This window comes from Chlamydotis macqueenii, chromosome 8 (genome assembly GCF_036417535.1).
Source record: "Chlamydotis macqueenii isolate bChlMac1 chromosome 8, bChlMac1.mat, whole genome shotgun sequence".
Lineage (NCBI taxonomy): Eukaryota > Metazoa > Chordata > Aves > Otidiformes > Otididae > Chlamydotis > Chlamydotis macqueenii.
The window spans coordinates 35,215,148-35,242,951 of record NC_141563.1 but is presented as its reverse complement, the minus strand read 5'-3'; the positions used below and the strand labels follow the sequence as shown (position 1 = coordinate 35,242,951).

At 43.1% G+C, this 27,804-nt stretch overlaps 1 protein-coding gene across 6 annotated transcripts in view; it reads right to left on the bottom strand.

Moving 5' to 3' along the window:
* Window positions 1-27,804, bottom strand: part of PATJ (PATJ crumbs cell polarity complex component) — a 155,892-nt gene that overhangs the window by 10,109 nt on the left and 117,979 nt on the right. For 4 of the 6 annotated variants that reach the window (XM_086753255.1, XM_086753259.1, XM_086753257.1 and 1 more), the window contains 10 exons: window positions 27,213-27,284; window positions 26,605-26,722; window positions 25,888-26,021; window positions 12,270-12,353; window positions 10,122-10,315; window positions 8,173-8,320; window positions 6,941-7,027; window positions 3,956-4,073; window positions 2,456-2,496; window positions 2,070-2,192 (listed from right to left, as the gene is read on the bottom strand). In XM_086753255.1, the coding sequence (XP_086609381.1) occupies window positions 2,070-2,192; window positions 2,456-2,496; window positions 3,956-4,073; window positions 6,941-7,027; window positions 8,173-8,320; window positions 10,122-10,315; window positions 12,270-12,353; window positions 25,888-26,021; window positions 26,605-26,722; window positions 27,213-27,284 (1,119 nt within the window). The remainder of the gene's footprint in view (window positions 1-2,069; window positions 2,193-2,455; window positions 2,497-3,955; window positions 4,074-6,940; window positions 7,028-8,172; window positions 8,321-10,121; window positions 10,316-12,269; window positions 12,354-25,887; window positions 26,022-26,604; window positions 26,723-27,212; window positions 27,285-27,804) is intronic. The other 2 variants (XM_086753256.1, XM_086753260.1) reach the window with 1 other exon arrangement.

The following is a 27,804-nucleotide window of genomic DNA, read 5'->3' as shown; positions in this document are numbered from 1 at the left end:
ACCAATCCTACATGTCTGCGTAAGAAGTTCTTTTCAATACTAATGATTGCTTGAAACCCCCGTCGCCTTGTGGGTGAGAATCAGAGATTGAGGCAACAAAGGGAACCTTGTGCTTGGTGTTTGTGTTTGCTACAGGCTGCCAAATCAAGGGGAGCCTAGTGATGAAGCCTTCTTACTCCAGCTACAGGAAACATCGCGCTCGCAGGCTCTTGTCCTGCTGGGCGACTTCAGCCACCCTGACACCTGCTGGAAGAGTGGCATGGTGAGCTGTAGGCAGTCCAGAAGACTCCTGGAATGCATGGAGGACAGCTTCTTAAGCCAGGTGATAGACAGCCCTACCAGAGGGGATGCCATACTGGACCTGCTGGTCACCAATGCAAGTGAGATAATCAGTGACATCAAGATTGGAGGCAGTCTGGGCTGCAGTGATGATGCACTGGTGGAGTTTGCAGTCCTGAGGGATATGGGTCAGGCAAAGAGTAAAGTCAGGACTCTGAGTTTAGGAAAACAAAGTTCAGCTCTTCAAGGAGTCAGTCAACAGGATCCCCAGGGAAACTGCCCTCAGGGACAAGGGAGCAGAAAAGAGCTGGCAGATCTTTAAGGACGTGGTGTCCGGACCAGTACTGTTTAATATCAATGACACAGACAATGGGATCGAGTGCACCCTCAGCAAGTTTGCAGATGACACCAAGCTGATGGTGCAGTCGACACGCCTGAGGGACAGGATGTCATCCAGAGGGACCTGGACAAGCTCAAGAAGTGGGCACATGCGAACCTCATGAGGTACAGTAAGACTAAGTGCAAGGTCCTGCACGTGGGTTGGGGCAACCTCCAGTATCAATCCAGGCTGGGGGATGAAGGGATTGAGTGCAGCCCTGATGAGAAAGACTTGGGGGTACTGGTGGATGAAAAGCTGGACATGAGCTGTCAGTGTATGTTCATTATCCAGAAGGCCAAGTGTATCCTGGGCTGCATCAAAGGGAGCATGGCCAGCAGGTCAAGGGAGGTGATTCTGCCCCTCTACTCTGCTCTTGTGAGACCTCACCTGCAGTACTGCACCCAGCTCTGGAGCCCTCAGCACAGGAAAGACATGGATCTGTTGGAGCAGGCCCAGAAGGCTGATCAGAGGGCTGGAGCACCTCTCCTGTGAGGACAGGCTGAGAGAGTTGGCTATATTCAGCCTGGAGAAGAGGAGGCTCTGGGGAGACCTTACTGCAGCCTTCCAGTAACTAAAGGGGGCCTACAGGAAAGATGGGGAGAAACTCTTCAGGAGGGCCTGTTGTGATAGGACTAGGGGTAATAGTTTTAAACTAAAAGAAGGTAGATTTAGACTAGACATAAGAAAAATTTTTTTTATGATGAGGGTGGTGAAGCACTGGCCCAGGTTGCCCAGAGAGGTGGTGGATGCCCCATCCCAGGAAACACTTAAGGCCAGGTTGGATGGGGCTCTGAGCAACCTCATCTGGTTGGAGATGTCCCTGCTCACTGCAGGGGTTTGAACTGGATGACCTTTAAAGGTCCTTTCCAACCCAAATCATTCTGTGATTCTATGAAACTCTCCAAAACTGGGAAGCATTCACCATGGTAATTTCTGGAAACCCACGTATCCTGTGAGTTTCTTTATAAAGGCCTTAAGATCAAACAACTGACTTCTGATCTGCTTTCTACCTGGTCTGAGCTCTAAATGGTGCACAGTCCGCAGTCCCCCAAATGCCTGTGGTTTCCAGGCAGCCCATTGCTGCCCTCCCTGGGTCTAGATAAACATATACAAAGACCACTGCAAACACATTTATGTTCTTTCTCTTAATATCATTTTTCCATATAGCCAACCATTGCCATTATCTCAAGATGCAATATAATCAAAAAGGGAAGAGAAGGGGAGGTTTGGGGTTTTTTTTTGTTTGTTTTTTTTTGGGGGGGGGGGGGGTGGAGAGTGTTAATTTTTAAGAGACAGAATAGTCTATGAGACATTATCAAAGCGATAGCTTATAGAGAAGTGTTTGAGGATCCTTCTCTGTGGGAAACACGGCAGGTGAAATCGGAAGTGTTGAGAGGACCCCTCTACTCACTCTGAGTCTTTGGGTACGTGCAGCCACACCGCTGGCTTGGATCATAGCGATGAAGATGGGAATATCTCCTAATGGACTTCCCTTCCCTCCTGCTATACTGATACCAAGTGCATCATGCGGTCCCTAAAACGAAACAACACAAACAACATTTGCAATTGGAGCACTTTGCAGAGGTCAGCATTCAGTGTATAGCAATAACTCACTCATTTGAGTCGTGGAACAGGGAGAAAACAGACAGGTTTGACAGACACATGCATCCTCACACATATCCAACATACTATTGCAAACATAAATAACGCAATTTTACTTCTGAAAAACACTACAGGAATTAACAACTTCAGTTAAAGGTGTCAGCTTTTGGAATTGATAAAAAATAACTCACTGACCCTTGTTATCTCCACAGTCCTTGGGCCCATATCTGCTCCTACTAATAAAGAAACAAACAATTAGTTTCTGTAATTAAGCGATAATAAAATTAAGAGATAACACTGTCAGGTGACAATGGTCCCTTGCTGCCTAGCCAGAGTTATCACCAAGCAGAAGCAGAGCCTTCCCTGTGCCAAAGCAGGCAGCGCTGCTCACGTGAGGAGGACGGGATTTCTGTTTCACCCAGAGATGAATACGGATGTAATCACTCCGGCTGACGGGTGCCACCGTGACGCCCATTGTAGCACAAGCGCTGCTCACCGCAGTCTACTGAACAGCAGCACTTTGCTGGCCTGAAGAAAAGCCCTATTGTGCATTTCACTCCATTAAAGATGGGCTTATTATTCATAAATCACAGTGTCCCGACTACAAAGGGTAGGGCACACGGCTGGTCTGAGACTGTTGAGGTTCCATTGATTTCCCCGTCTAATTTGTGCTGTATTAGTAAATAATAGACAGCCAGGAAGTCTAGCTGGCATATATCAAGACACAGGACATTTAAAAGTACTCAAAACAGAAAAAAAAAAAAAAGGGGGGGGAGGACACACACTTCAAAGGAATCATTCAAACTGGGACTAAACAGCCTAAAAGCTGATGGCGTAGTCAGGTCCTGGGCTCTGCTATCCCAACCCCGAATTCGATCAGCTTTAATTAAACTGTTTTAAGAACCTTTTAGCAGGCAGGCAGGCGGAATTAGTCTCTTTCAAGAGTTAACGATTCTTAATAACACGTATCAGCATTTCTCACCGCCATGCACGTGTGCTCGTGCAGATATCTCCTGCGAGTACCCAAGGCCAGATTGCTGGGGTGCCGCGGCGGCAGCAAGCCCGGCCCCAGGGACGCCAAATCAGGGTGTGCAGACACGCGCTCTCAGTGCTGCAGGGCCCTTCAAAATGGCACGAGGAAGGCTGCCCAAAAAGCCGCGCGCCTCCTCCAGTGCACGCAAACCAGCAGAAGAAATTTCTTCTCCTTCTGCCCACGATCAGATGTGAGCAAAGGTTATCAGGTCCTGGCGCAAGTCAGAGCGCACAAGCTCTTCAAGTAGATTTAGCACTTGCTAAATCTGCAAATTGCAAGCTGGGCATTGTGACCTTCTCATTACAAAACAGCCCTTTATACACTCAAGAGCAACAAGGATATAAACGAAGTGGTGGCAGCTTTATTCCCTGAGAAAACTGTTTTTAATGCGAGAACCCTGCCTGTGCTAAGCCTCCGACAAGGGCGTTGGGGAATAGCAGGGCGCAGGAATTCTGCACTTAAAACAGAGGAGCCATTACTGTACTAGTAGACATAAAAATAATGTCATCTGCTGGAAAGTGTTTCAGTCTTAAAATATCAGTGGCACATCTTCTGGAAGCCTGAGTAGGAAAACCAGATTCAAGTCTCCAGTTTTGCTTTCAGACCAGCACAAATACAAAGCAAACAACACACAGCTATTCTGACAGCCGCCCAGATTATACCTGAGTTTCTCTGAGACGCATCTGCTGAAGATCTTTTTGTGCTGACAAAATTCTGTAAGGTAGAGAGGACTGGAGCAAGCGCAGGGTGGAAGTGGCTATGGACACTCTGTTGGCTGGCCTGAAGTTAAAAATAAATCAAAACCCATGAGTCAAACCCAAACTTTAAACCAGTTCCTGCAACCTACAGGTGCAGCTGTGCTCTGTGCAAACAGACTGGAAATACCACATCAGCTACTCAAATGCAAACCCCTCCAACTTCATCTCCAAAGGGAGAAGCTACCAAAATCTGTCCCTGAGTGGTGGGCACAGCTGTAGCGCTGCTCACAGTACTACACAACTGCACTTCACTCCGGTACGCGCACACCTAATGTGTAGGTTGTTCAGGTCTGCTCTAGAGGTCCTAAGGAAGCAGGATTAAACCCCTCCTGCTTATCCCAGCGTGTCTCTGAAACTGAGGAGAAGGGGAGATGATGGTTGCTGCTAAAGTTTGTGGGCATCTTCCCCACGAAGCACCCCACAGGCACCTCACCCTATGATGAGCATGCATGAGGTACCCAGCGAGACACGTAACAGCTCCTCTGACAAGGTGGGGATAACCCACCTTGTTACACAGCAGTACTCTACAGGTTTTGGTATTTTAGCTAAATATATTGTCTGATTACAAGGTCCTGTAACTGACCCTGCTCCTTTCATTTGACCAAGAACCTACTCTTATTTCCAGAGGAACACCCCAGGTGCAGGACAAGATGACTGTGTACTACAGCTGACAAAAGGGAGAGCCTCCGAAGATGGCTGCTCATGCACGTTACCAATTCTTGGCCATCCATCTCCAGCCCTCCTTTTCCCTATCGCCATATCTGGCTTTATCTTCAGACTCTGCCGCTCGAGGAAACATCATTATCAATTTAGGAAATGCGTCTGAACAACAGGTTTCACTGAGGGCCAGATCTTTTCAGCTAAGCTGCTTTACACAAAGCAAAGATCTGGTCTATACTTCTCCATCCACAGCAGATCTTTCTCCCTCTAAACGCATTATGCGGTGAATCAAAAGCTCTGGCAGCATTTACCCCAACTGACCAGCGCGCAGCTGTCAGTGATGAACAACAGGCAGAGCATGATTTCCACCTCTAGTTGCCAATTCATGGGTCAGTTAACATAATGTGCAACGCGCGTGAAAGAAATCACTGTCCTGCACCATAAGGCTTGTATTTCTACTGTTAAAGGTATGCAGCAGACCAAGAAAAAAGCCAAGCAAGGACAAAAGTTCTGGATGCTCTTGGCCAGCAGCTTCTAAAACATCGCTTGCAGTTGTGCAAATCGTTCAAGCTGATTTGCTGTATTATCTGCCAAGATTTTTATAACTCTTGGAAGGGTTTTGCTGAGAAACATTTATCCAGTTTTCAAAATCACCAAGTCACTTAGGAGCTGTAAGATGAAGGCTTTCACATGACTCTGCATGAAGAACAGCAACTAAGATTTCTTGTATCAGAAGAAATACAGAAATTATCAGACTCCTGCAAAAGCCTTATGCTACGAAGAAAGGGAGATGATGTTTGATCTGATTTTCTACACAGACTCATGTTAGATACTATGCTGGTTTTCTTCCCTTTCAGCTGAGTTTCACACAGCAAAACTGGGTGGATAATTTTTAACTGTCACTTTTTGATTACACTGCTCTTGCCTAGGCTAGCTATTGATACAATGACAAAAAAAAAAAAAGTAATACTCAAGACTGCTGTCTTTACTTAATGCAATCAGTATAGTTTTCTTCTCTTTCATTTCTCCGTGCCTGCTGCATGCAGTGCAGATGTTTCTCCAATGGTATTTAGTCATTATTTTTAAAGCTGGGCTGAGCCCAGCTGCTCCTGCATGGCTACGGGCTCTTCAGCCCTTCCTGACACCTCACCCACTCAGCCAGCAGGCTGGATGGCTGCTTGCCTTCAGAAAGTTAAGAAATCACACCACATGACTAGGATTTTGGCACCCTTTTTGGGTTTTCATGAACGGCACCAAGGAAGAGCCCCCTCCTCTTACCCACCTCCTTAAAAGCATTCCTGCTTTAACTTGCATCCCCCCTAAACCTCCTATGGCTCCTCCTCTCCCTTTCCAAAACCAAGCCTTTCTTTTAGCATCTGTGGTGGCTGGGCTGGATCCCACTGGTGTGTGGACTCTCCTGCCTGCTCACGCATCAGCGTGAGGAGATGCACGGGCAACGTCCTCCGGGTCCCTGACAGCCACCCCTGGGCAGAGAGGGGACAAAATACCGCAGAGCGATAGCACTGCTGTGAACCGCAGCTTGTCTCTCTCAAGGACCTTGGCAACTTTAATATCATGGCAAAGCAGTCCGTCTTCAGAAGGAAAATCCATTAAAAAAAGTTTTCTAAGTCATCTCGCCTTGTTTTTCTCCCCTGCAATACCTGGACGTTAATACTAATGGTATCAGCGTCTGAGCTGATTGGGGGGCGTAGGGAGAGGGGAAAAGCCCTGCACTGATTGAAAAATGAATTGTTGTCCTCGCTTCAGGTAAAAAACAAGTGAAGCAGGAAATTGCTCTGTGTTTTCTTTGAGAGCAAAGCAGCTCTCATGTGGTTCTGCCATAAGATAGGCAAAGATACAGTTCGGTTCCATTAACTCATTTTGATTGACAAAACAGCTGCATAAAATACATTCAGCATTTTTTGCAGGTCTAAAAAAATTTCTGGGCATCATCATTTGAGGAAGACATTACGTATTTTTGGTGTGTGTCAGGAAAGCACTCCTTAAACAACAAAAAAATACATTAAATAGCTCTGCTACTTAATCAGCATTTCAACATGACACTTACTTTGCAGTTCAGCACAGAAAATTATTGCGATCAAATATTTTGTTCCACATGCTCAGCAGTAAGAGTCTGTGGAAGAACTGAGCCCCACATGCGTGTCTGTGCACTGTCCCCATGCCTTGCCCTTCACAGCTCCATTTTAAAGGGATGAATTTGTCACTAACCTGACTGTTTTGGGATGTTTTCCGTGATGACAGCCATGACCCAGCTCGCAATCTCCCAAGCTCAAGATGCACCAGACCTTGGGCACACTTGGAAAGAAACCACAATGTACAGCATTTAAGTAGACATATAATAATTTCACGCTCTCCTGGAGAGAATTATGTTTATATTCAGCACCATAACTCCGTGAGGGAAAACCACAAGGAATGCTCAAAACATTAACAGTTGTATTTACAGAATACAAGAAGTGCCCGTCCCTGGATTCAGGTTTATTCTGAAGGTTTATCCTCGTTGTTGAAGTCAGTATGAATCTTTGTACTGTCAAACTCTAGACGGCCAATTACTCAATAAAAATAAACAGAAAACCCCCAGCTCTTCAACAGCCGTTTGCCACAAATAATACTCATGAAAAAACACTTTGGAGGAAAAATGCTGCAGAAAAGGGTGAATTTAACACATATGGATTCAACTTAATAATACACCTCATATCATCGATTTCCAGTTCCTAAAAAGGTCAACTTTTGGCCACTTGAATGAAAAAAGCAAAGAAATAATTAGATTTTCCTTTCAAGAATGAAAAAGATCATATGCGGAAACACTAGTGGCAGAGAAAAAGCCCTTGTCTCCAGATGCAGTTTGGAATAGAAGTAGTTCTGCAGCGTCACTCCCACCCGCCCCGTACGGCACGGGCGCTGTACAGAGGAGCTAACATCAGCCTCTCGCAGCCAGGCCATCCCCTGCCCCCCCCCCCCCAGCCCCGACTCCAGCAGCCACGTGCTTTTTAATGGGAAAAAACAAAATTCTCTCAGATTGCACAACTTCAGAGTATAAAATCACTCCTGTAAGACGGAAAGCTCTGCACAAACAGATTTAAGCTGCCATTTTATAGCTGCAGGTCAGCACAGCAAAGCCAAAGGCATTTTACGTCAGTTCTGATTTGTATGATGCTCAGGTTTCAAAATATTTTTTTAGCATATGAAATACACAGTTGCATTTTCAAATAAATTTCTGAATACTACATGTGCCTTTGTTTTCCCACTTCATATCATCCTACTTCTAAATATACACAGAGAAGTGATTTTAAATGAATCTGCCAAAGTTATTTCAGATTAAATTCCTGTCTCGGCAGTTAGTTCGAGCTGTCCTGCGTACGTGTAAAGAGCACTTCAGGATAATTACCTTGCATAGTGTCAGTAACTGCAATTCAATATCTTAAAATGTATTGTGTACTCACCTTAAGTACAGTGGCAACAGTCTCCTGTGAGGCATTTCTCATATCCTCTCCATTTACAGACAGAATCTGATCTCCCTGAATTAATCTTCCATCTAGGTCTGCAGCTCCTCCTTTAACAATGTCAGAGATAAACACTCCACTTCCATTTCTAACAATGCAAGAAGCATATGGCTAATTACACAATACAACATTCGTTGGAAAACCAATTTAGATTACTTGCATTTAAGAGACATTAAAAGAAACCCGTGAGCAGAGGAAGAGCTAGTTTTACACCCCATTCAGCCATTTGAGTGTAAAAAATCTACAAGTTTTAAAACTAAGGCATGTTTTGCTATACTTAACGCTATCTCTCCCTTTGAACCGTTCCATTTGACTGTACAATCTGTAAAGATTCATGAAAAATACCACTTGTATGAATAAAAAGCCAAGGATCAATCTAACACGGAGTTAAACCATCTCCTGATGTGCCTGATATGAATTATGCAGCCTCAGATTTCTTCCTGCATTCCCCCTAAAGGTTCAGCTCAGTTTCTCTTCTAGAAGCCTGGAGGCCCCCAACCGAAGAGCAGGGAGAAGTCCGCAGAAAAAAAACTTTTATAGTTTGTGCACGAGTCATGCAGCAGAAAATCCAGCTTTGCGGCTGTCCGCCTGCAGCGGGCAGCGAGGCCTGCGAGAGCAGCAGGCCAGGCAGACAAGAGGAATGTATTTATTTATCAGGTCCAGCCTCCTCGCAGAGGATTCCCCTTCCAGAGGCCGCAGGACCCCAGTTCCTGAGGCTCACTATGGTGCAAGCTGGTGCCAGTGGCAAAGCCAACATTTGGCGTTTGGTGTCCGTCACCCTGAAGGACACAACGCTTCACAATTTGAATTATACCCAGGTATCATTTAATCAACTTCAGAAATCGGGCTGTCTCCAAGATGGAAATCCCCACTATTAGCAACAGTATATAAAGTTTTGCACAGAAGCAAACGCGAGAGGGCTGGAGACTGCGATTACCATCTGTAGGGTAATTTACATAAGCTAAATTAATTACCCAACCTGCAATCTGCTCACAACACCTGGGTTAAACATCGCCACTCTTGTAAAAAAAATGCTGTGGAAACTTTACTGACCGTACACAGTCAGGATAATGACATGATGATTTGTAATTGAGAAAATAATTTCTTTTTTTGGCATTACAGAAGAGCAACCATATGACTCAAACACCAACACTGAACAAGTGCTTGCCAGTGTCATGCAGTAAATCTCTTCTAGCAACGAAAGATTAAATCTATCAGTGTCCTGGTTCGAATGATCTAATAGCAATGGTTTAGAAATACATCAGTAAAAAATTTTATTAAGCAGCTGTTACCTACCACCGTATCTCAGATTCTGCTCTGCACTCACAGAACTGCTGTCTGTAGTGTTGTGTTGTCACTTTGGCATTGTTCAGGATTTGGATCTAACTCAGCCTCTTACCTTCCACTGACACTGGTCCCTTCAAACCGGAGCAGGAGCTAAATCTAACTCACAAATCCCTTTTCAAAGGCATATCCTGGTATTTGGAAACAGGAAGGTTTGTCTCCCTATTTCAAAATCAGAAAAACCATGGCTAGGGCTTGCAAGCCTTGAGACACAGCTATGATGAAGCCAAGGGAATAGCGAGATCCCGGTTCTGCTTGTGCCCACATGGCCACACTCACTCCGAGCGGGACACCCGTTCTGTGCCGCGTACCGGCAGCTCTCCTGGGAAGCAGCAGCCTTTACTACACAGGTGCGTCCTCACTCTGATAAAGGAGCCAGGACCAAAACCCTATGGCATCCTTGAAGATACTTAGATCCAAAATTTTATTCCTTATAGAATTTTTCCTTTATTTCATATTCCATGCAATGGCTACAGCTGTTCATACGGGAAAAACAAAAACATTTCTCATTTGAAGTGCAGTCCAATCGGAGAGGCAGCTCTTACCGTTTTCCAGCAATGCTGAGCCCTAGTCCTCGGCCCATTTTCTTTTGTATATCTACATAGAAAATCTCCAAGTTTTCTTCATCTTTGTAATGTGCTTCATCTCTATAAACAACCAGCTGCACCTTCTGGGGTGTCTGTCTCAGCGCAGTGATAGCTTCTTCATGGCTGGCATTTCGCAGATCGATCCCGTTCACCTGAAATAATCAGTGTTTTCTTTCCAAATGACATGTATAAATGATCTTTTCATCACACCCTACCCTTGTGTGACAGAACAAATTTGTCAAATTGACACCCCTTGGCACTCTAATTGAGCGTTCCCATTTCCAGAGGGCCGAGCTCCTGGATCTCCTACTGAGCGCGAGGTCGGTGCTTTGTGCCACTGCCTGGAGTAAATCACAATAATCAAAACATTTTGGCTTGTAAGGTTTAGTGGGTGTTCCTCCCTTCTTTTTAAATGTTGGAGCCTCAAACAACGCTTCTTTCCTATGACCAGGCAAAGCGGAACGTGCTCCTTTGAATATCCTGTATCTTTTACTGCTCCGATTCCTTCTCCCCGGGCTTCGCAACACCCCCAGGTCGAGGACAGAAGGGATCAGAAACATTAGCAAACGGCAATGGCGAAGCCCAGGCAGGACATATCAAATGGTTATTTTGCTTTGGTCCAATAGATGGCACACAAGACCGCTCCTGGAGCCCTCTATTACATTTCTCTTACGATAACCTGAAAACGTTTCAGCATTTCAGTAATATAGATAGAACAAGAAGTTCTGATTGAATGCTCAAGTATTAAAAAAAACTACTGCAATTTGAAATGTAATCTCCTAATTTTGCCAAGCCTGATCCACAAATACCTTTTAATGTGTTTGCCAATATTCTGTTGACAAAATAGTATTTTATTTCTTAATATATATAAAAAAATCAGTGCCTAATGAAGTCTGTTTAGGAAGTAGCATGAACTGCAACTGAATAACAATACGATGCTAATCCACTCACATAACATGACAAGTTTTAAGGCAATGAAAATATTTCTCAGCGTATTTAGACATGCAAAGTTATAATCATACCTATTTTCACATTAAGATAATTTAGCCTAATCTACGTTCTTTTGTACATTTATTTGCATACCGTGTCAGTACACTTTCCTCAACACTGGCATCTACGTGTACTTTGTCATACTAATCTGAAACTAACTCAGAGTAATCTTTTTGATTCATTAGTAGGGCTTCTAAAAGCTGAAATAATAACAATATTACGGCACACAAACATTAGCACTTTCCTGTTTGGCCAGAGAATTAATTAACCTTCCCCATTTTTACCCCCTAATTATTGTGCTCTGTTAATACACAGTTATTTATAAAATGAAAACAACATTCAGCCCTAACGCTAAAAAAAATATTTTCAATGCAAGAGCTGTAAAGACAACTCCCCAAGTACCCCTTGCTATTTTTCTAACCCTACACACCGAAGCCTTAATGGCCATGCTGGGAATTTGTCCTGATCTGACAGCGAGAGGCTGCAAGCAGCTGCGCTGAACCCCTGCCTGACCAAGTTTCATTTGCAGACCAACACTTCTCTCTTAACCCTTTCCCTCCTCGATTTCCATGCTTGTCTGTGGGAAAAACACTCCATTTATTCACAGAAATAATTCTCTTGCGTTCACCCGTTTGATGAACCGTGGCCCGAAGGAGCCGGTGGCTCCCCCAGCGATGCCGCGGGCGGGCGCGGGGAGTTTTTCAGCAGGGATGCTCGCAGGGATGCTGCAGCCACCCTCGCCCCGCGTCCGCCCAGCTCAGAACTTTCTCTGCAGGCAGCACAGAGACACCGAAGCGGTGGTGGTAGTGCAGGCCTCCGAATGAAAGATTAAACAGATGAATAATACTGAGCTATTGGACATGACAGCTGAACTATGTAATTCAAGAACTGCCTTGCTCAATTAAATTTAATATATTCTCAATTTGTACCTTCAGTTTATATGAATATATAAGGAAATATGAATTTGCCAGGATGTTCTTAGTGACAGAAAAGAAGCTTCAAGTACAGAGCCTACTAAATGATCTCTCTTTCCCCTACAAGAACCCTATGCTGCATTGAATACAAGTACACACGACAAAGATATAAGCAAGCCCATAAACAGAGAGACTTGTTTACCTCCAGAATCTGATCGCCGGCCCAAAGCCTGCCATCTCGGGCTGCTGCCCCTTCTTCATAAACTTCATGGATCACTATGGCGTCCTGCGGGAACAAGGAGCTGGCATGAATCCTCCGTCCCAAACACCCCGCAAACTGGCAGCCACAACCCCCCCCCATGGCCCAGTAAAAAGGTACAGCACTCCAGGTCGGGATAAGCAAGACTGTAACACAGATATGTATTTAAAAAAATACTTTGAGATAAGAGTACGACTCCTGTAATCAAAACATAGACACCTAGTAAAAAGGTAAAAAGGATTTTGTTCACCACTTCAGAGTAGTCTTGTCTAGGGCTTCGCGGGCTTCCATCATTTTTATACGTTGGCACCAGCAGTACGTGAACTCAGTGTGAACCGCTGTATTAATATTGTCTACTTTTTATTATATTATTTAAAACCAGATTCTTTGGAGTTATGAATATTTTTAGGGACTTGGCATAGACTTCAGCTTTAAGCAAGAACTGAATGCCTTGTGGTAAATAGCGCTGGTTAAATCTGTAAGAAATGAAATCCAGAAGAAACGAACAATGGCAAATGTTAGTTTATTACTGAGGTTGGAAAATGTAGGCAGTGGCAGATGTAGCTTCAGGGAAGGTTTCAGTGATTTAATCTTATTGCCAGCAATAGATGTCCCCAAAGAAAAAGCATTACAAAGAACATACTGTTCTCTTGCTGGTGCTTTCCCTTTGCATTGTTCTGGTCTGGTTCTTTTTTCCCTCTGAAACAAATAGGTGAACATCCTGCTGCAGCGCTTCAGCTGCGGTCCTGACAGCAAGCAGGACGGATCACTTTACTGTGCAAAGTGTGCTCCTCGCTCCAAAGTCACCAGCAAACACCCAGAAACAGCCTCACTACCGACTTTAAAATGGCTCTCGATAAATACGTGGTGATTTTCAGTTAGATATCTGGGTATCTGGATAGCTCGTTCTCAGACAAATACAGTCTCCAGAAACACTACGGTTGTGAAGTTCCTTCACCAGCTTGATGTACAAGTCAAAGAGGAGGTTTTCTGCAGCGTTCGCAACAAAAGGCAGCGAGGTTAGCAGCGTGCGAGCCCTGCTGTGCGCTGCCTTCCTGGAGCAGGAGCAGGAAATAGCTGCTGGGGTAGAACAAAATAGCTCCGTGTTTTGAAAACACTGTTAGACACCACATCTCTCATCACCAAGTCAACTCCCCCCGCGTCGCCTCGCGATCCGTTCCCAGCACACATGGTGCACGTTGAACAGAAAGAAAACTCAAATGCCCTTAAGCGAACGCTCTGATCAAGACAACATTGAGAGCATTATTCTCTTTCATTCCCACTACACCTTATTTAATGATGTGGACTTGTATCTGCAGCCGCTCCGCTGCTGCTGGAGCACAGCACCACTGTCACAAGCTTCCCCTTTGAAACATATACACCAGTCCCTGAAAAAAGCCTGAAGGATTTTCATAACAAATGGTTTACAGCTGATACAAGCATCCCAGATGGGGGGAAAAAAGATTTCCATCTGCATAAATGAAGGCAAAATACTATGAGCTGTGTACCAAGGTAATTAAGAAAATCAAAAGAATGGTTTGATTAAAAAAAAAAAATTACATATATACACACAACTGGCGACTGCAGGGTTTTCTTGAAATAACTGAAGAGCCATTACCAGCAGAACAGAGTAACACGTGCACATCCAGCTCAGCAGCACTGCCAAAATCCTCTGCTACGTGTCTTAGATCTTCTCTCAGTTGTGGGGTTTTGGTTGTTGTGGGTTTTTGTTTGGTTGGTTTTGGTTTGGGGTTTTTCGGGAGGTTACCTTTGTTTTTAAAATGATCGTGTAACTCTAAGTCAACACAAGTGTCTTTTGCCTGGGTGAAAGCCAGGAGGGTGACAGCGATGTGTATTTTTTCACCTAAGGCTGATCACGGGTAACTCTGCGAAAAAGCTGAGTCTGTGGTTTAGAACTTCCACAGCACACTTCACTTTTACTTTTTTTAAACACTTTACAGAGGTAAGCATTTAGAAGTGGCCAACGAGATAACACAAAATACTAAGCAGCTTGTTAAGACAGCATCATTCAACTCGGTCCCACTAGTGCAGTGGCTGAACATGAGGTTTGTAGAAAAACGGCAACGTGACCACGTAACAACAGACTGGGCACGTACACAAGACGGTCAAATCAAACACGTTCAGATTGCATTTAATCTGATATTTCCTAACCTCTGAGCAAGGAGCTTTCCATCACATTTCTTTAAGTTTGTTTTCCATCTGTGGTTGCTTTAAAAACGGTCAACAAACTGGAGTTACCAGCTTTTCCCAGTGCTGCGTTATTAAATGTAAAACCACACATACCTAAAGCTCAGATTCAGGAACCACCAAACGCTATCAGTTTGAATAATCTGCATTATCTATTTGAAAAGGCAACAGTTGGGTATTACACTGTGGTTCCTGCACGTGTTAGAAGCCAGACCTAGAACTAAAAATACATATGGCATGAAAAGGTACATTCCTGCTTGGTCTGCGCCTACCCTGAAGAAGGAAACATCTCGCTGACCTGCCAAAGCACTGTTTTTCTTAACTGGTTTTTTTTTTTTTTCAAAGTAGCGTAGTTGAATCAGGCTTATCCAATTGATTAAAAACAGAATGAAGCAACATGTCCACGATGTACTGTAAAGACTTTAAAATAGTCCTTAAGCACAAATATGAGAGTCTTACCTCCCTTAGCTTACAGACTACGACAAACGGGCATCTTTCCTCCGATACTTTGAGATAAGCTCAAAGTACGTTTAACCCAGAAGTAATCTTTTTCCATTGAATTTCGTAGGATCTGGATAAGACTTTTAGTTTTGATCATCCACTAAACGCAAACGACAGAAGTTATTGAACATCTTTAATTCTATCAATATTTTAAAGAAGTTTATGCAGCAATAAGATGTAAAGTCATGCGCCAACCATCTAAGCAAGCCCTAGTCTGTAATGACCCTATTGACATGCTACGGATTTAAGCTGTAACACTCCCCTCAGTGCCTCAGAAAAAAAAAAACCAAACCAAACCAAAACGATTTATCATGACTAAAACAATACAAAGCATTTCTTTAAAGGATGGATTTTGGTTACTGGACGCCCGCAGCTCCTGCTCACTAGCTTCAAGTTCAGTTGCCTGCTTGATATCAAGGCCTAAATAGTTGAAAATCAATAATCAATGAATTCACAGAGAGGGAGGAAGGGGAAGGGGCACCCATGTTCAACTGGAGGTTGTGAGTGAATGGTGGCTGTGGACAGACTGCCACTCCCATCCCTCCCCATCTCCTTTCACCACCAGTTTCATATAGATGACGGCGCTCCATGATAGAGCTTGGCAGAGTCACAAAAACTGTCGTGCAGAAGGGAGAAATGAAAACATTCTCCTAGCAAGAACATGGCTATTTAAAGAAAGATATCCAGCTGCTGAAAGCACAGACTTCATAAGGTTTACACATACATTAAAAAAACTTAGAGCTTTAATCTTTGTATATTTTGACAAAGAATGCCCCGTTAGTCTGGGACCGTTATATGAATCGGGAATTAATGCAAAGTTGAACATTTCTTGTATGGGACAGAAGGATGCAGAATACAAGCCAGGGCACATAAACAACATCTTAACATGCTAAACAAAGTCCACCTTCGCAGGTGTAAACCTTGACTATCTGACCACTAAACCACTAAAAGACAAAATAGAAGGGAAGTTGTCTGGTACTGCTGAGGTTGCTGAACATCACTAGCTGAATAATTGAAGGCCACTGAAGGGCCTGCAGCTGGATGAAATGAAGCGGAACGCACCGATATTATCCATACTGCAAGCCAGCATAGCTCCCAAAGATGGCAAGAACATACGTGGTTGGTATAAAAAACGCACCAAATCTGTTACCGAACCTGCCACACAGGATATGAGATGGCATTCTGTAACGTTCAGATTTGAGCTGTGGGACAGCTGCACCCCACGCACTCTCAGAATACCACTGTGATTGCACAGCCATCTTGAGCAAAGGTAACGCACACGAGTGACAATTCTCACCTGACAAAAGAGGTTTTGGCTGTGGAAGAAAAGGCAGACAAGCAGAAGAGCTCACGGAGTCTCTTGGTCGATACCTTGAAGAACAACGCCGGCGCAGAGTGAATGACTACCGAACAGCGAGTGCAAGACAACCTTACAGAAGTCAGCACCCAATCTGAAACCCACTTATGGAAAAGACGACAGTAAAACGTGCACAGTGTGATCTGCATTGCATTTCCTTCTACCTCAGGGAGGGGAATAGCCCTGAACTCTTGGGGAACTGGATCTCAACTCGCCCCTCAGCTATGGATATTTTTTCTGCTTGATTTGTGACAACTTCAGGGACCCGGTAGGGGAAGGATATCAGCTCACCCACCAGCAGAGAGCACAAACAGAAATGCTCACGTTAAGAATTAAATTCAGTAAGAGTGACAGCTTAATCTTTGTATCTTAAATGTCAAAGAACTGCTATGGCAGAGACCCCGGGCAACGACCACAGAGCATCGTCTTGATCGAGCCTCTGGGAGAAAGGTGGTAAAGTCAGCTTTCCTAGTCAGGAAAATCACTGACCAAGTGAACCTGAAAAGCCTGCAGGACCATAAACAGTGGTGAGAAAGTGTCAAAAGCTGTCTGGCTTTAGGCTTGAACTACTCACAGGTTTTCTGCAAGTTTATAGCATCCGAGGCAGTCTCTCTAGTGTTTAGTTTCTTCGATGCAGCTGTTCCTCACAACGACAAGCAGTGGCTTTCAGTGCAGGTGCCCTCTACCACTGAAAATCAACCCCCAGACTAGGAAGTTATTTGCAAATGTTGGGAGTAGAAGGTGAGGGAGGAAAAGGACAAGACATGAAGGACACTCAAACTTTAATTACCATGGATATTTTGATGAAGTTGTATCATGTGGTAAATGGTCAACAGTAGGCAAGTGGGGAGATTTCCAAGGAACCGGAGCAGAGAAATCCCCACATACCTGGTGTTGGCTGGATTTGACAAGGAAAAAAAGTCTGAATTTTGGAAAAGAGGCTTCATGCATAGTACTGAAGAGTCCTTATCTACCACAAATCATTCACAACAAGCTATTTCTTTAGCTGAGCTAACATCGACTTTGTTTTGAGTTGATCTTTACTGTACTACTTCAGTCTACAAGACCCAGCCACTATTCTGATGAGATTAAGGGCACTTCGCAGAAGGAAGGTGAACTGCTACACAATAATCATCAGAATAGAATAACACCGGGTAAGATATTCAGTTAGGAATGAGTCATTTGAAAATCCCAAACCACGTTTTTCCAAGATGTGTATTTTAAGGTGGTAATCATTAGACTAAAAAAAAAAAAATCCCAATAACAGTCCCCAGAGTAGAAACCAGATCCATAGCTCTGCCCTCTAGCTACAAGGCTATCTCCACCACCAGAGCATCACCAGCCACTTGTCCCAGAACAAGGGAGCAGTTACAGGGAAAAGGTGCCTGTCTCCCAGACAGACGCTCTGGGCACACACACAGGTAACCGTGCTGAAAGTCCAGGTCAAAACACAGACACCAGATTTTTGGGAAGCTACGTGGTTGGGCAGTGCTAGAAAGCAGGCAGGGCAAACTGTTGGAATTACATTAATTTTCCATGCCTGTATCTCAGTTTGGTCTGTAGTCAGGTGAATGAATCTTACCACGAACCATAATTATGTATTTGGTGTAAGAAACGAAGCTTTCTGCGTGGATTAGAGTACTTTCCTGAGGAAGCAAAGAAGCAAGCTACACATAAAACAACATTCAGGAAAATATGTTTTCTGATTTAGTTGACAAGTTGTGCTTTCCTAAGCCAATATCACAGATTTCCAACAAATTTCCTACATAGCTACAAATGTTATACTAAATTAGCATTTATTAAAGATAATAAAGCTACACGGGTTTTTGCTGACTGCAGGATTACAGATTTATCTCTTTCCCAGGGCAAGTACAAAATCATTAGTTATTTCCTTTTCAACTTTTATAATGCTTTGTCCAGAGTAGTAAAATTGTCATTTTATTTTTACAGGCTGGTTCACAGATAAAGTAGAAACCAACTAGTTGCACAGTGTGTTTCCCTGAAGAATTAGCCCCATATAAGAAGCTCTCAGTAGTTAAAATAAATCCAGCTGCTGGTTACTCGTAGGCAGAGGAAAGCACAGCAGTTACGTTATGGATCTGTGATCCTCTGTTCACAGATTTAAATGGAATCTAAAAGATAACGGTTCAGCAACAAAAGCAGAAGGTCAACTCCAAGCAAATCACTTGACTTCTTAATGGGGTTTATCTAACGCATTGTGCCGCGTACACCTCCTTCTAACACTCAAATATTTTGCAACTGCCAGCATTCATGAACCATCAAGAGGCACCCCAAATCCTAAGCCAAACACTACTGTAATAAAACAGGCCCTATAATGTAAAAGTGTATTACCGTGTTAATGCAAAAATGCTTTACGTCGCATGATACTGAACAACTTCTCCACTCAAGGTCAAAACAAAAGGTCTGTTTCCCATTTCAGAACAAGCCCTTGCAAGTGATGGTGCTCACTTGCCAACTTTCATAAAAAAAGATTAATCCACAACATCAATATGAATATAATTTTTCATACTAAAATACAGATTTATTTTAAGGAAGCGGATAATATTTGTATTACATTTTATAGGCCCCTATAGTTACATCTGGTCCTTATTTATTTAAATTTTATTCAGCTTGCATAATATTTTTGCTTACAGTTATATTCTCTAAGATCAGAAAAGCTAAAACCTGAAAATTCAATGGCACTATTCATTAACATTCCTTCAGCCTGCAGTCATAGACATTTGCAAGCTCTCCTTTGATTCTGAAATAATAAAACTAAGGTAATAAGATGTTTAGTGTAAAAATATATGACTTAAGTCAGAATGATAGAAAGAGCTATGTTTCTATGAACCACATGCCAAAGCAAACCAAAGTTTTTCAAAAAGTATACATGCTCATTTTAGAGGGAATAATAAAACACAGAACTACATATTAAAATGTTAACTCTCTCACTCTCATTATTAAATAAAAAATATGAAAATTTACAGTGTACAGTGCATAACACAGGTTATAAAGAACGCATGAGATCCTGAACGCATGTGACACAGGAACCCAAAGGCAGCGGTTGGAACCAGCAGTAAGCAAGATCTTCCTGAAGTCCACTCTGACACGTCCTACTGCTTTTGTATATTGTTAGCTTGAGTTTTATGGTTGATTTACAGTCCTGGACGACACCGACTTCTTCAAGCAAGCCACTGCTAAGCAAGCTAGCCGTACAGTCAGCTAAACCCTTGCCAAAGATCCGTCAAATGCATGATCTGCAAAACTTACTGCTCTAATTTCCATTTGTGATAACTCACGTACAAAGCAGTTTGGTTTTTTCAGGCTGTTGTGAGCTATCATCCTTCTGGAATTATGATGAATCCACCAACTTCATTTCAACATCATCCAGCCAAGAGTCAAAGCAATTCCTCACAATTTCAAGCTAACTGCATTTACCATTTTGCCATTAAATTGCCTTCTGTTTTATAAATGTGAGCGATGGTTAAGAAGCGATTGCATTTTTTTTTTCTCTCCTAACCGCAGACTTTTCCTCTACAATACCCAAGCTGTGATTAAAAACTTGGGACTTCTATTACCATTTTTCATTCTACTGTTCCACTCATTGTGCGACAGACTTAACGGCAACACCACTTATAGCCAATACATCGCCGAAACCCTCCCGAGGCCAGTATCTTGCTTTTCATTTGTAGTTACAAGTTAAGCATATTCCTCTATAACAGTTTTAGTCTTAGCTGCACTTGATGACTGTCTATAAAGTTGCTCAGACCTCTTTGCACCTGATGAAGTTATTTTTGCCTGAATCTAAATATAACTGAGGTGGGAGGGAGGGAAGCAAGCTCAACCAGGGGATAACCTGTTTGTTTAGTAATGCAGAAGTCACATCAATCCTCGTGTTTAGGTAGGTCCCCACTGCTGACTGCAGCGCAGCACAAAACAGAGATATCAGACTTGGCTTCGGTATTATTAACGGCCTGCTCTTGGCAGCGTGGAGATCCTAGCAGGGTAATTAGCCCTCACAGCTCCAGGGGCAAACACAGGGTCTTGAACAGCTGCAATTTAAAGTCACAGTTTTCTTGATTATTCCCTTGCCTTTCCTTAACAGATGGGGCTCATACAAGCTATGACTCACCTGGACTGACAGAATGAATTTAAATATTCTTCTGTCAAACTGCATCCCTACCATCATGAAGCTCCCTTGTTCTGCTGCAAGCCAGAAAGCCTTCTGGGCTAACCGAGGTGACGAGGAAAGCTTTTTCCTCTCCGATGCCAGCGTTCCTGCTCTCACACCAACCAGCGTTAGCGGAGCGCAGGCACATTCTGTTACTTTTTGGAGCGCTGCTAAATGTTGCAGTTCCCTGGCTTTTTGGAACGCTGTGTTTTACAGATGGAGTACCTTAAAGTTTGGTAATTGCCTTAAAAATGTTTTTTATTAAAGACAGCTGAAAGCAAAAGTAAAAAAAAAAAAAAAAAAAAAAAAGAAAAACATTTACCAAATTCAAAGGAGACAACCCAGTATATAAGACACAGGATCAAGTACGCTCCTTTTCTTCCTTTCTATGCGACGTTCACCTCCAAAGAGCCCCTAGGTTACTGCTCCTGCAGTCTTTTTTCCTTTTATATCTTGGGTGCCTGTTCAGTACTTAACTGTGATTTTAAGCTCCAGCGGAGTCTCTGTGCTCTCCTCCTCTCCCAGGGTTTTCTAACTCTGCCTGGGGGGAACATCCCTAGACCAGCCTCCACCAGCCTTGAAACCACTGAATCCCCTCCGGCACCTCTGAGCGTCTTAATCACCCAGGCAGCAAATACAGAGTCAATAACTATGAGTAATCAACTCAACCATCACTAAATTATTCCGCTGGAAGCAAAACAATGCTCATACCTACTAAGAAAATGTTTGTATCTTAGAGCGATGCTTTTTCCATGTACCGCCAAGAATAAAATCTCCGTAAATTGACAATCCTCTTTGGTAGAAAACGGCTCATTGCAAGTTGCTGACCGGACAAGACATCGCAGCGAGCACCCATTCTGGGGTGATAATGGAGTTTGGATGATTTAACCCCTCATCCCATCTGGAGGAGTACCAGAACATCTTTTTTTTAAACAATTACGTGATGCTCTGTTCTCAGACAATTTAAGAAGAAAACCTCCTAGAAACTTTCTGGCAAAACAGTTTCAGAAGAAAAAGCCCATTACTTGAAACACCTTATGCAGAATGCAATGAATCAAAAGCAGAATAACCAAGGAATGTTTCCTAAATTTATGGTGAACAACTGGACTACCCAGCGCTGCCAGTCCTGTATCCCGTAGGGCCAGTTATTCATCCCGGACCTGCACGGTCCCAGCCTGCACAGCCCTGGGCCAGCCGGCCACGCCAGCGCCGGCTTGCTGCCGCGAATGCCGAGGTCTAAAAGCCGAACTCCACCTCTGACTAAGAGTCACAGCTCGTCCGGGCTCAGAGTTGGCAGCCCAAGCACAAGCGTCCTGCCCAGTGCGCCGGGGTTGGCAGCGCCTGTGGCTCTCAGAGCCGCACCGCAGGCGGTGCCCCAACAGCTCTGTCGCATTCAGGAATCCCGGGCATCCCGCGGCTGGAGCGGTTTGGGTGCCCGGGGAGTACCAGCAGCTGCCGAGTGACAATGACACCCCTGTCAGGTTTATGGCTGCTATTGGCAGTGGTGGAGCTAACAAGCATTTATATACAATTCCGAGACCGGGGGGACGAGAGGGCAGGACGGTGTCCTGGGGAGCAGAGTTAGAGCCTCAAACCTCGTTTGGGGATGTTTCTGAAAACACTTTTTTTTTTTTTTTTTAAATTCCTACTCTGAGGTTACTTTTACAAGTTTGACTGGGCTACAACCAAAAAAAAAAAAAATTCTTCTCACAAACTGAAAGCCCTGTACTTCAGCCAGCTCCACTCTGCAGTTTAATTGCTTTAAAGCAGAGGCCATGTGCTGTGTTCTCTCAGGGGTACACGGGAAGGTGAAATGAAAGTGAAGAAGAAAATAAAAATAAAAATCAGCCCTTAGAATAAAATTAAATAGAACTGCTTAAAGGCTCTAACAGTCTAAAGATTAATGACATGAAGACAACTCTCAAGGGCAAGCCGCCTTTCCCCGTGCCTTTGCTACGAGCACATCTTTTCCAGCTGATGCTCTCCTGCTTCTCTAAGCACACAGCCTTGCTTATAATACAGGCAATCTGAAAGGTTTTGCAAGTTTAATAGGATAGTCATCTTCTTAACAAAAAACATTTCTCAGGGGTTAAGATATCACCTTCCAGCCTCCTGAACAAATTAACCTCTGCTCACAGGCTGTATTTTTCAAGTCTCTACTTGGTGATTTCTGATGAGATTCCTAAGGTTACGACTGAAAAGTTGCACTCTGTATTTCATTTTGAAGCACCGCGTCCCTTTAGCAGGCTGCCAGGTTTAATATTCCAAAAGCTGGGACTGTACATCACGTGTTTAAGAACGACCCAAAATATTCCAAAGTGAGCTTTTCCCATCACACAGGAGCTGCTGTTGTGCACCAGTGCTGACCACTAGCGTCCAGTTAAACATTCTTACATCAAGTGCATTTTCATACCACACAGATGAGGCCCTTACACTCTTGTCATAGTCCCCTTAGATTCGACAAGTTCTATCAATGCACAGCCTCCCTCCATTCCCCGTACCAATAAATTATTTTTGAGATCCCAGGAACTGGGGTTGATGTCCTTCATCATTTTGTAGGCACTTGCACACCCGCACAGGTACAAAACACAGATACCCCAGCAGAAAACGGAGGAAGAAATGAGTGCTCATGTCTTCATGTCTTGTTTTCTCAGAGGACAAAAAGGTAAAAGAAAAAGTCTCTGCAGTTCTTTATGGCACACGCAAGCACCGCTCCTGCAGATTCACCCCTGTTCTGCCATGCCTTCTCTTGTCCTCGACGGAGCACATTTCCATAGTCATAGAATCATAGAATGGTTAGGGTTGGAAGGGACCTTTAGAGGTCATCTAGTCCAACCTCCCTGCAAGGAGCAGGGACATCAGAGCATCTCACCTCCATCGTCTGTGTGCGCCATCTGAGCTACAAGAGTACAAAAGACAGCATCCCCACTTCATGCCTGCAGAGGTATCTGTGAATGGTGCTATTCTCATTCTTTCTGACTTTGATCTGACTATTGATCTGACAATTTCCTGTTTCAAAAATAGAAAAAAAACCCTAAATCTGGACTGCTGAAGCCAATTATAGCTTCACTTTATTTTATCTGCACTGCAGATAACAGTGAGTCTGTTTTCTCAGTTTCTGCCACACAAGAGCTCCAGAAGTGATGAACTTCTACGGCACACAAGCGTAACACATACTGAAGCAGTGAAGCTGTAAGTCAATTTATTTTGTCTTTTTTAAAATACAAAAGATGTTCATCTATATCCCTAAGTTAAGAAGAAATGATGGCGAGCCAGACAAGATACATCACTCAGTTCCACATACCGAATTTTGTTATATTTCCTCTCTTGTCCACAAAACCCACAAAGACAGAAACTTTCTTACAGTCCTGAGTAGTATTTTCTTTTACCCCTCATTTTGATATGTGAACTTCGTTTCAACTCTTTAACAAAAGGGGTTTCTTTTGCCTTTATACCAGAAAGGAAGGCATCAAAATAATTTGGGGGAGTTCAGCAGTACAAACTAGAAAGAGTGATGATGATCCCACCAGCTAAGGACACAACCCTGGGTACCGGCTTTGAGGGGAACGGTTTGCAGGATCCGTTTCGGATAAGCAAGTGATAGAGAATCCCAGAGAGAGCCTCTGCAGATCAGATCAGACTGTGGGCTCACAAAAGCAACTTGTTTCCTACGAAACAGCATTGCATGGCTTTGAATGAGCAGATTCAGAAATATGAAGAGAAACAGAGACTCCTTTTGCTAAGTCCTGTAATACGAGGATCAGACATGGGGGAAGCCGGACCTCCCTCCCTTCATGAGTTTCAGTTACTGCAATCAAGTGCAGAGATTTTTTTTTTTTAAATAAATTCCTAGGACGAGACTTTAATGAATAAACTAATGGAAGTATAATACTTAACCAAAACCATTTACTTAATTTAAAGAATAAAATCCTTTGCATTTTTCTCATCTGCTCTGTCAAGTAGATATTTATAATTTTCATTTTTTTATATTAAAATCTCATGAAAGACACGTACCAGATTGCGTCTGACAGACTGCCATGTATTATTTCCAAATTCCAGTTAAATGAAAAAAGCAGAGGGATGACTAGCACTGAACTTCTTATTTAAATTTACTCAACACTGAGGAGCTTGACAAAAAAGAGACTGGGTACAAAACAGCGCACGGCTGGACAGAGTGAAAACCATACAGGCTGATTTAAGCCTTCAGCATAACTCAGCTCTATGTCCATGTGAAACAGCAACTCATCCAAACTCTGCATAATCGGAGACTTGGATAAATGGGACCAAAAGCTGAACCTTTTCCAATTTCAGCTTCGATACTGTAAAAGATACAGCCTACACTTTGCAAAACAAAACTTCCCTTTTCCTTTCAACTTCTTCAGGTTTTTTTCCTTCCTTTTTCTTGGTCTGGAGAAGGATTACTACATCGCAACTGTCTCTAGCTGCTGACACTCACAGCACTTCACTACTGAATAATGCACCACCATGATATTGTTGGGAACAACTACATGTAACTGAGCAGCTTCATTGTTTTAAGTGTCTTTGCGGCAGGGGATTCAGGAGAACCCAGTAAAGACACCTCTGCGGCAAACCTGTTTACTGGAAGAACTGCATTTGACATTAAAAAACCCACGATCTGACACGCTGTTATACTGTAACACAGCATCTCTTAAACGGAAAGTGGAATGGAAACAGCAACAGCAGAGGCAGAGAAGGGTTTAGTGTAACTAACTCGCTGAGTTTATACTTCAACTGATACATTTTAATTTAGCTGAAGACAATTTTTTTTAAAAAAAAAACCAGCATAGCTAAGAGCAAGATTAAGCAAAAAGACACAGAAAACAATAAAAGACTACCTTTGGTTTACCTCTGTTCAGCAAGGGCTTTTGCTGGCAGGGGGATAAATCGCAGTTTGTTTAAACAGCTACTAAGCACTCACACTCTCAGGACAGAGGTGTTAACCTTGCTGAAGCAGCTCTACCTCTGTGACATTCATTTCTAGTCCAATCACCCTGCTAACTTACCTGCTTGAAACTCTTAATTTACAAGAGTCAGAAAAGAACACATATTTGTAAACTCTGACCATACCAGAAAGTACTACTGAAACACAAACCTTTCAATTTAAACAGGAACAGAAAACAACTGGTCTGATACAAGGTAAAAGTATCGGAGTTGTTATCGGAGATTGCAGTTGCTTGTTTCTCCTCCCTATGCTGAACAATTCATTAGAACAACTACAGATTAATGGCATCATTGGTTTCTACAGTTTCTTTGTCTTTGTCTCTTATTCTTTAACAGAGACAGTAAATATTAGTTCAGCTCACCAGTGGAGTGTCTTTCCCCCCGACAATGCTGAGTCCTAGGCCTGACCGACCCTTCGATATCTCTATAGTCATCTCCTGCCCCGGAACTATAGGGCACGTTGCTGGATCCACAGGCAACGGAGGTGGAAAGATGCCTAAGAACATGAAAAGGTAAAGAAATAAGTTACACCATTCAATGAGAAAAGTAAAACCAAAGGAATTGTATAAGAGCAATTAATTCACCTTTACAAATCTAAACTGAACCGCTACTCTGAGTCGCTTCTGAAGTTTCCAAGTCAGAACAACTCCAGAGCTCTGGGAGTAAAGGTTCAGAGTAAGGACATTTAATTCGGTTATAACTAATACAATCCAGACCACGATGGCAAGGTGCATTATTCCATGCAGGACAGATAAGGCCATGTCCCAGCACTGTGGAATGGACAGGATGTCCCAGATTGCCTTTCCTTCTGTTTTTATTCTAATTAAAAGGAGGAACACCACCTTTGTACATAAAAGTAAAGAAAAACAAGCAAAGACATCTTCAAGCTCTCACATATTATAAAATGAGAGAAAAATACAAACACCTAATAAAATAACTTAAAGTAGGTCATTTGATGTTCAAAGAAAAAAAATATCAGCAAAAATTATCTGGGGAAAAAAAAAAGAAAAGAAAAGATCCATCCTGGGTTAGGGTACTAAATATAGACTATTTTGGTGGAAAAAATAACTGGTTCATACTACGGCTGGTGACTTCTGCCTCTGGAGAAAGGTAAGTAGGTGCTGGCACCAGGGGTATCTCCTGTAAGTTGACCGGTACTTTTGTTGAAGTTTTGGATTGTTTGATCTGGTTGAGGACCTAAAAGAAAAGCAAAGCAGAAGCCATATAGATCAGTCACAGAAAGGCATGTTATTGTGGACATCATCACGAGCTGTTGATTATTGTGCCCTATGAAATCCACTGAGTCAACAGAAGGAAAACAAGCAGTGAGCACAGATGAACTGAAAACATTCTCTTCATAAATAAATGGAAAATCAGGATGACTGGATAACTGTGCTTCTGGAAATGCTCATGTAGGAAGTAGGGACACGAATTCACCTTTCTCAGTTGTGCCCCTCATACCAAATAATGCGGGTTGTTTTTTTTTTTTTTTCTTTAAACAGCAAAGAACATCCTTTACACTAGCCTGTGTAACTATTTCCACATAATTAAAGAGAAACAAGTAATTTTTTAAGTTTCTACCCCAGAAAATGATTTAAATGTCTCCTCAGTTACCTCCTCCTCCCCACAAATCACTCAATCTTCAACCAGATCAAGCCCCCTTATCGGTTAACATAACCACACGTACATTTTCTGGGAGCTGCTCCTCCGCTTCCTGCTGATCCACCAGCACTGGTTTGTCAGCTTTATATTTCACATCCTAAAAAGTAAAAAAAAAAAAAAGTGAGGTGTATTGAAAATGTCACTGTAGCTTAAATAAATCATCCTGCAAAACTCAAAACGATGATTCTAGGCAAACAGTGATATTTTATCATACAAGTACACCTGTAGCACAACACAAAGCTGAAATCTAGAACTCAGAAGTGGAAAAAATCATATGAATACAGGGAATATAGGGAATTACTAAAACCACACTGAACAGCTTTGAAGGCATACAATGTAAGGAAAGGAGATTTTGGGAGACTAACACTCATGTTCCTGAGCAAGAAGAAACTCTGAAAAAGAAGGAAGTGCATCTTCTGGGGTGACTGGGACAGCAGTTCCCCTGCTGTGTGGAAACGTGCAGGTATTTTTCTGCCAAACCTCTAGCACACAGGTAGCTGAGACCCTTCGGTGCCTACAGCAGGGAGGGGTTCAGTGTCATCTGTTCTCTCCTTCCCCCTCCCTTTGCCAGTAGTCCTCTTCAGCTGCTGCCAAATAAAGTAACTGCTTAATCCAGC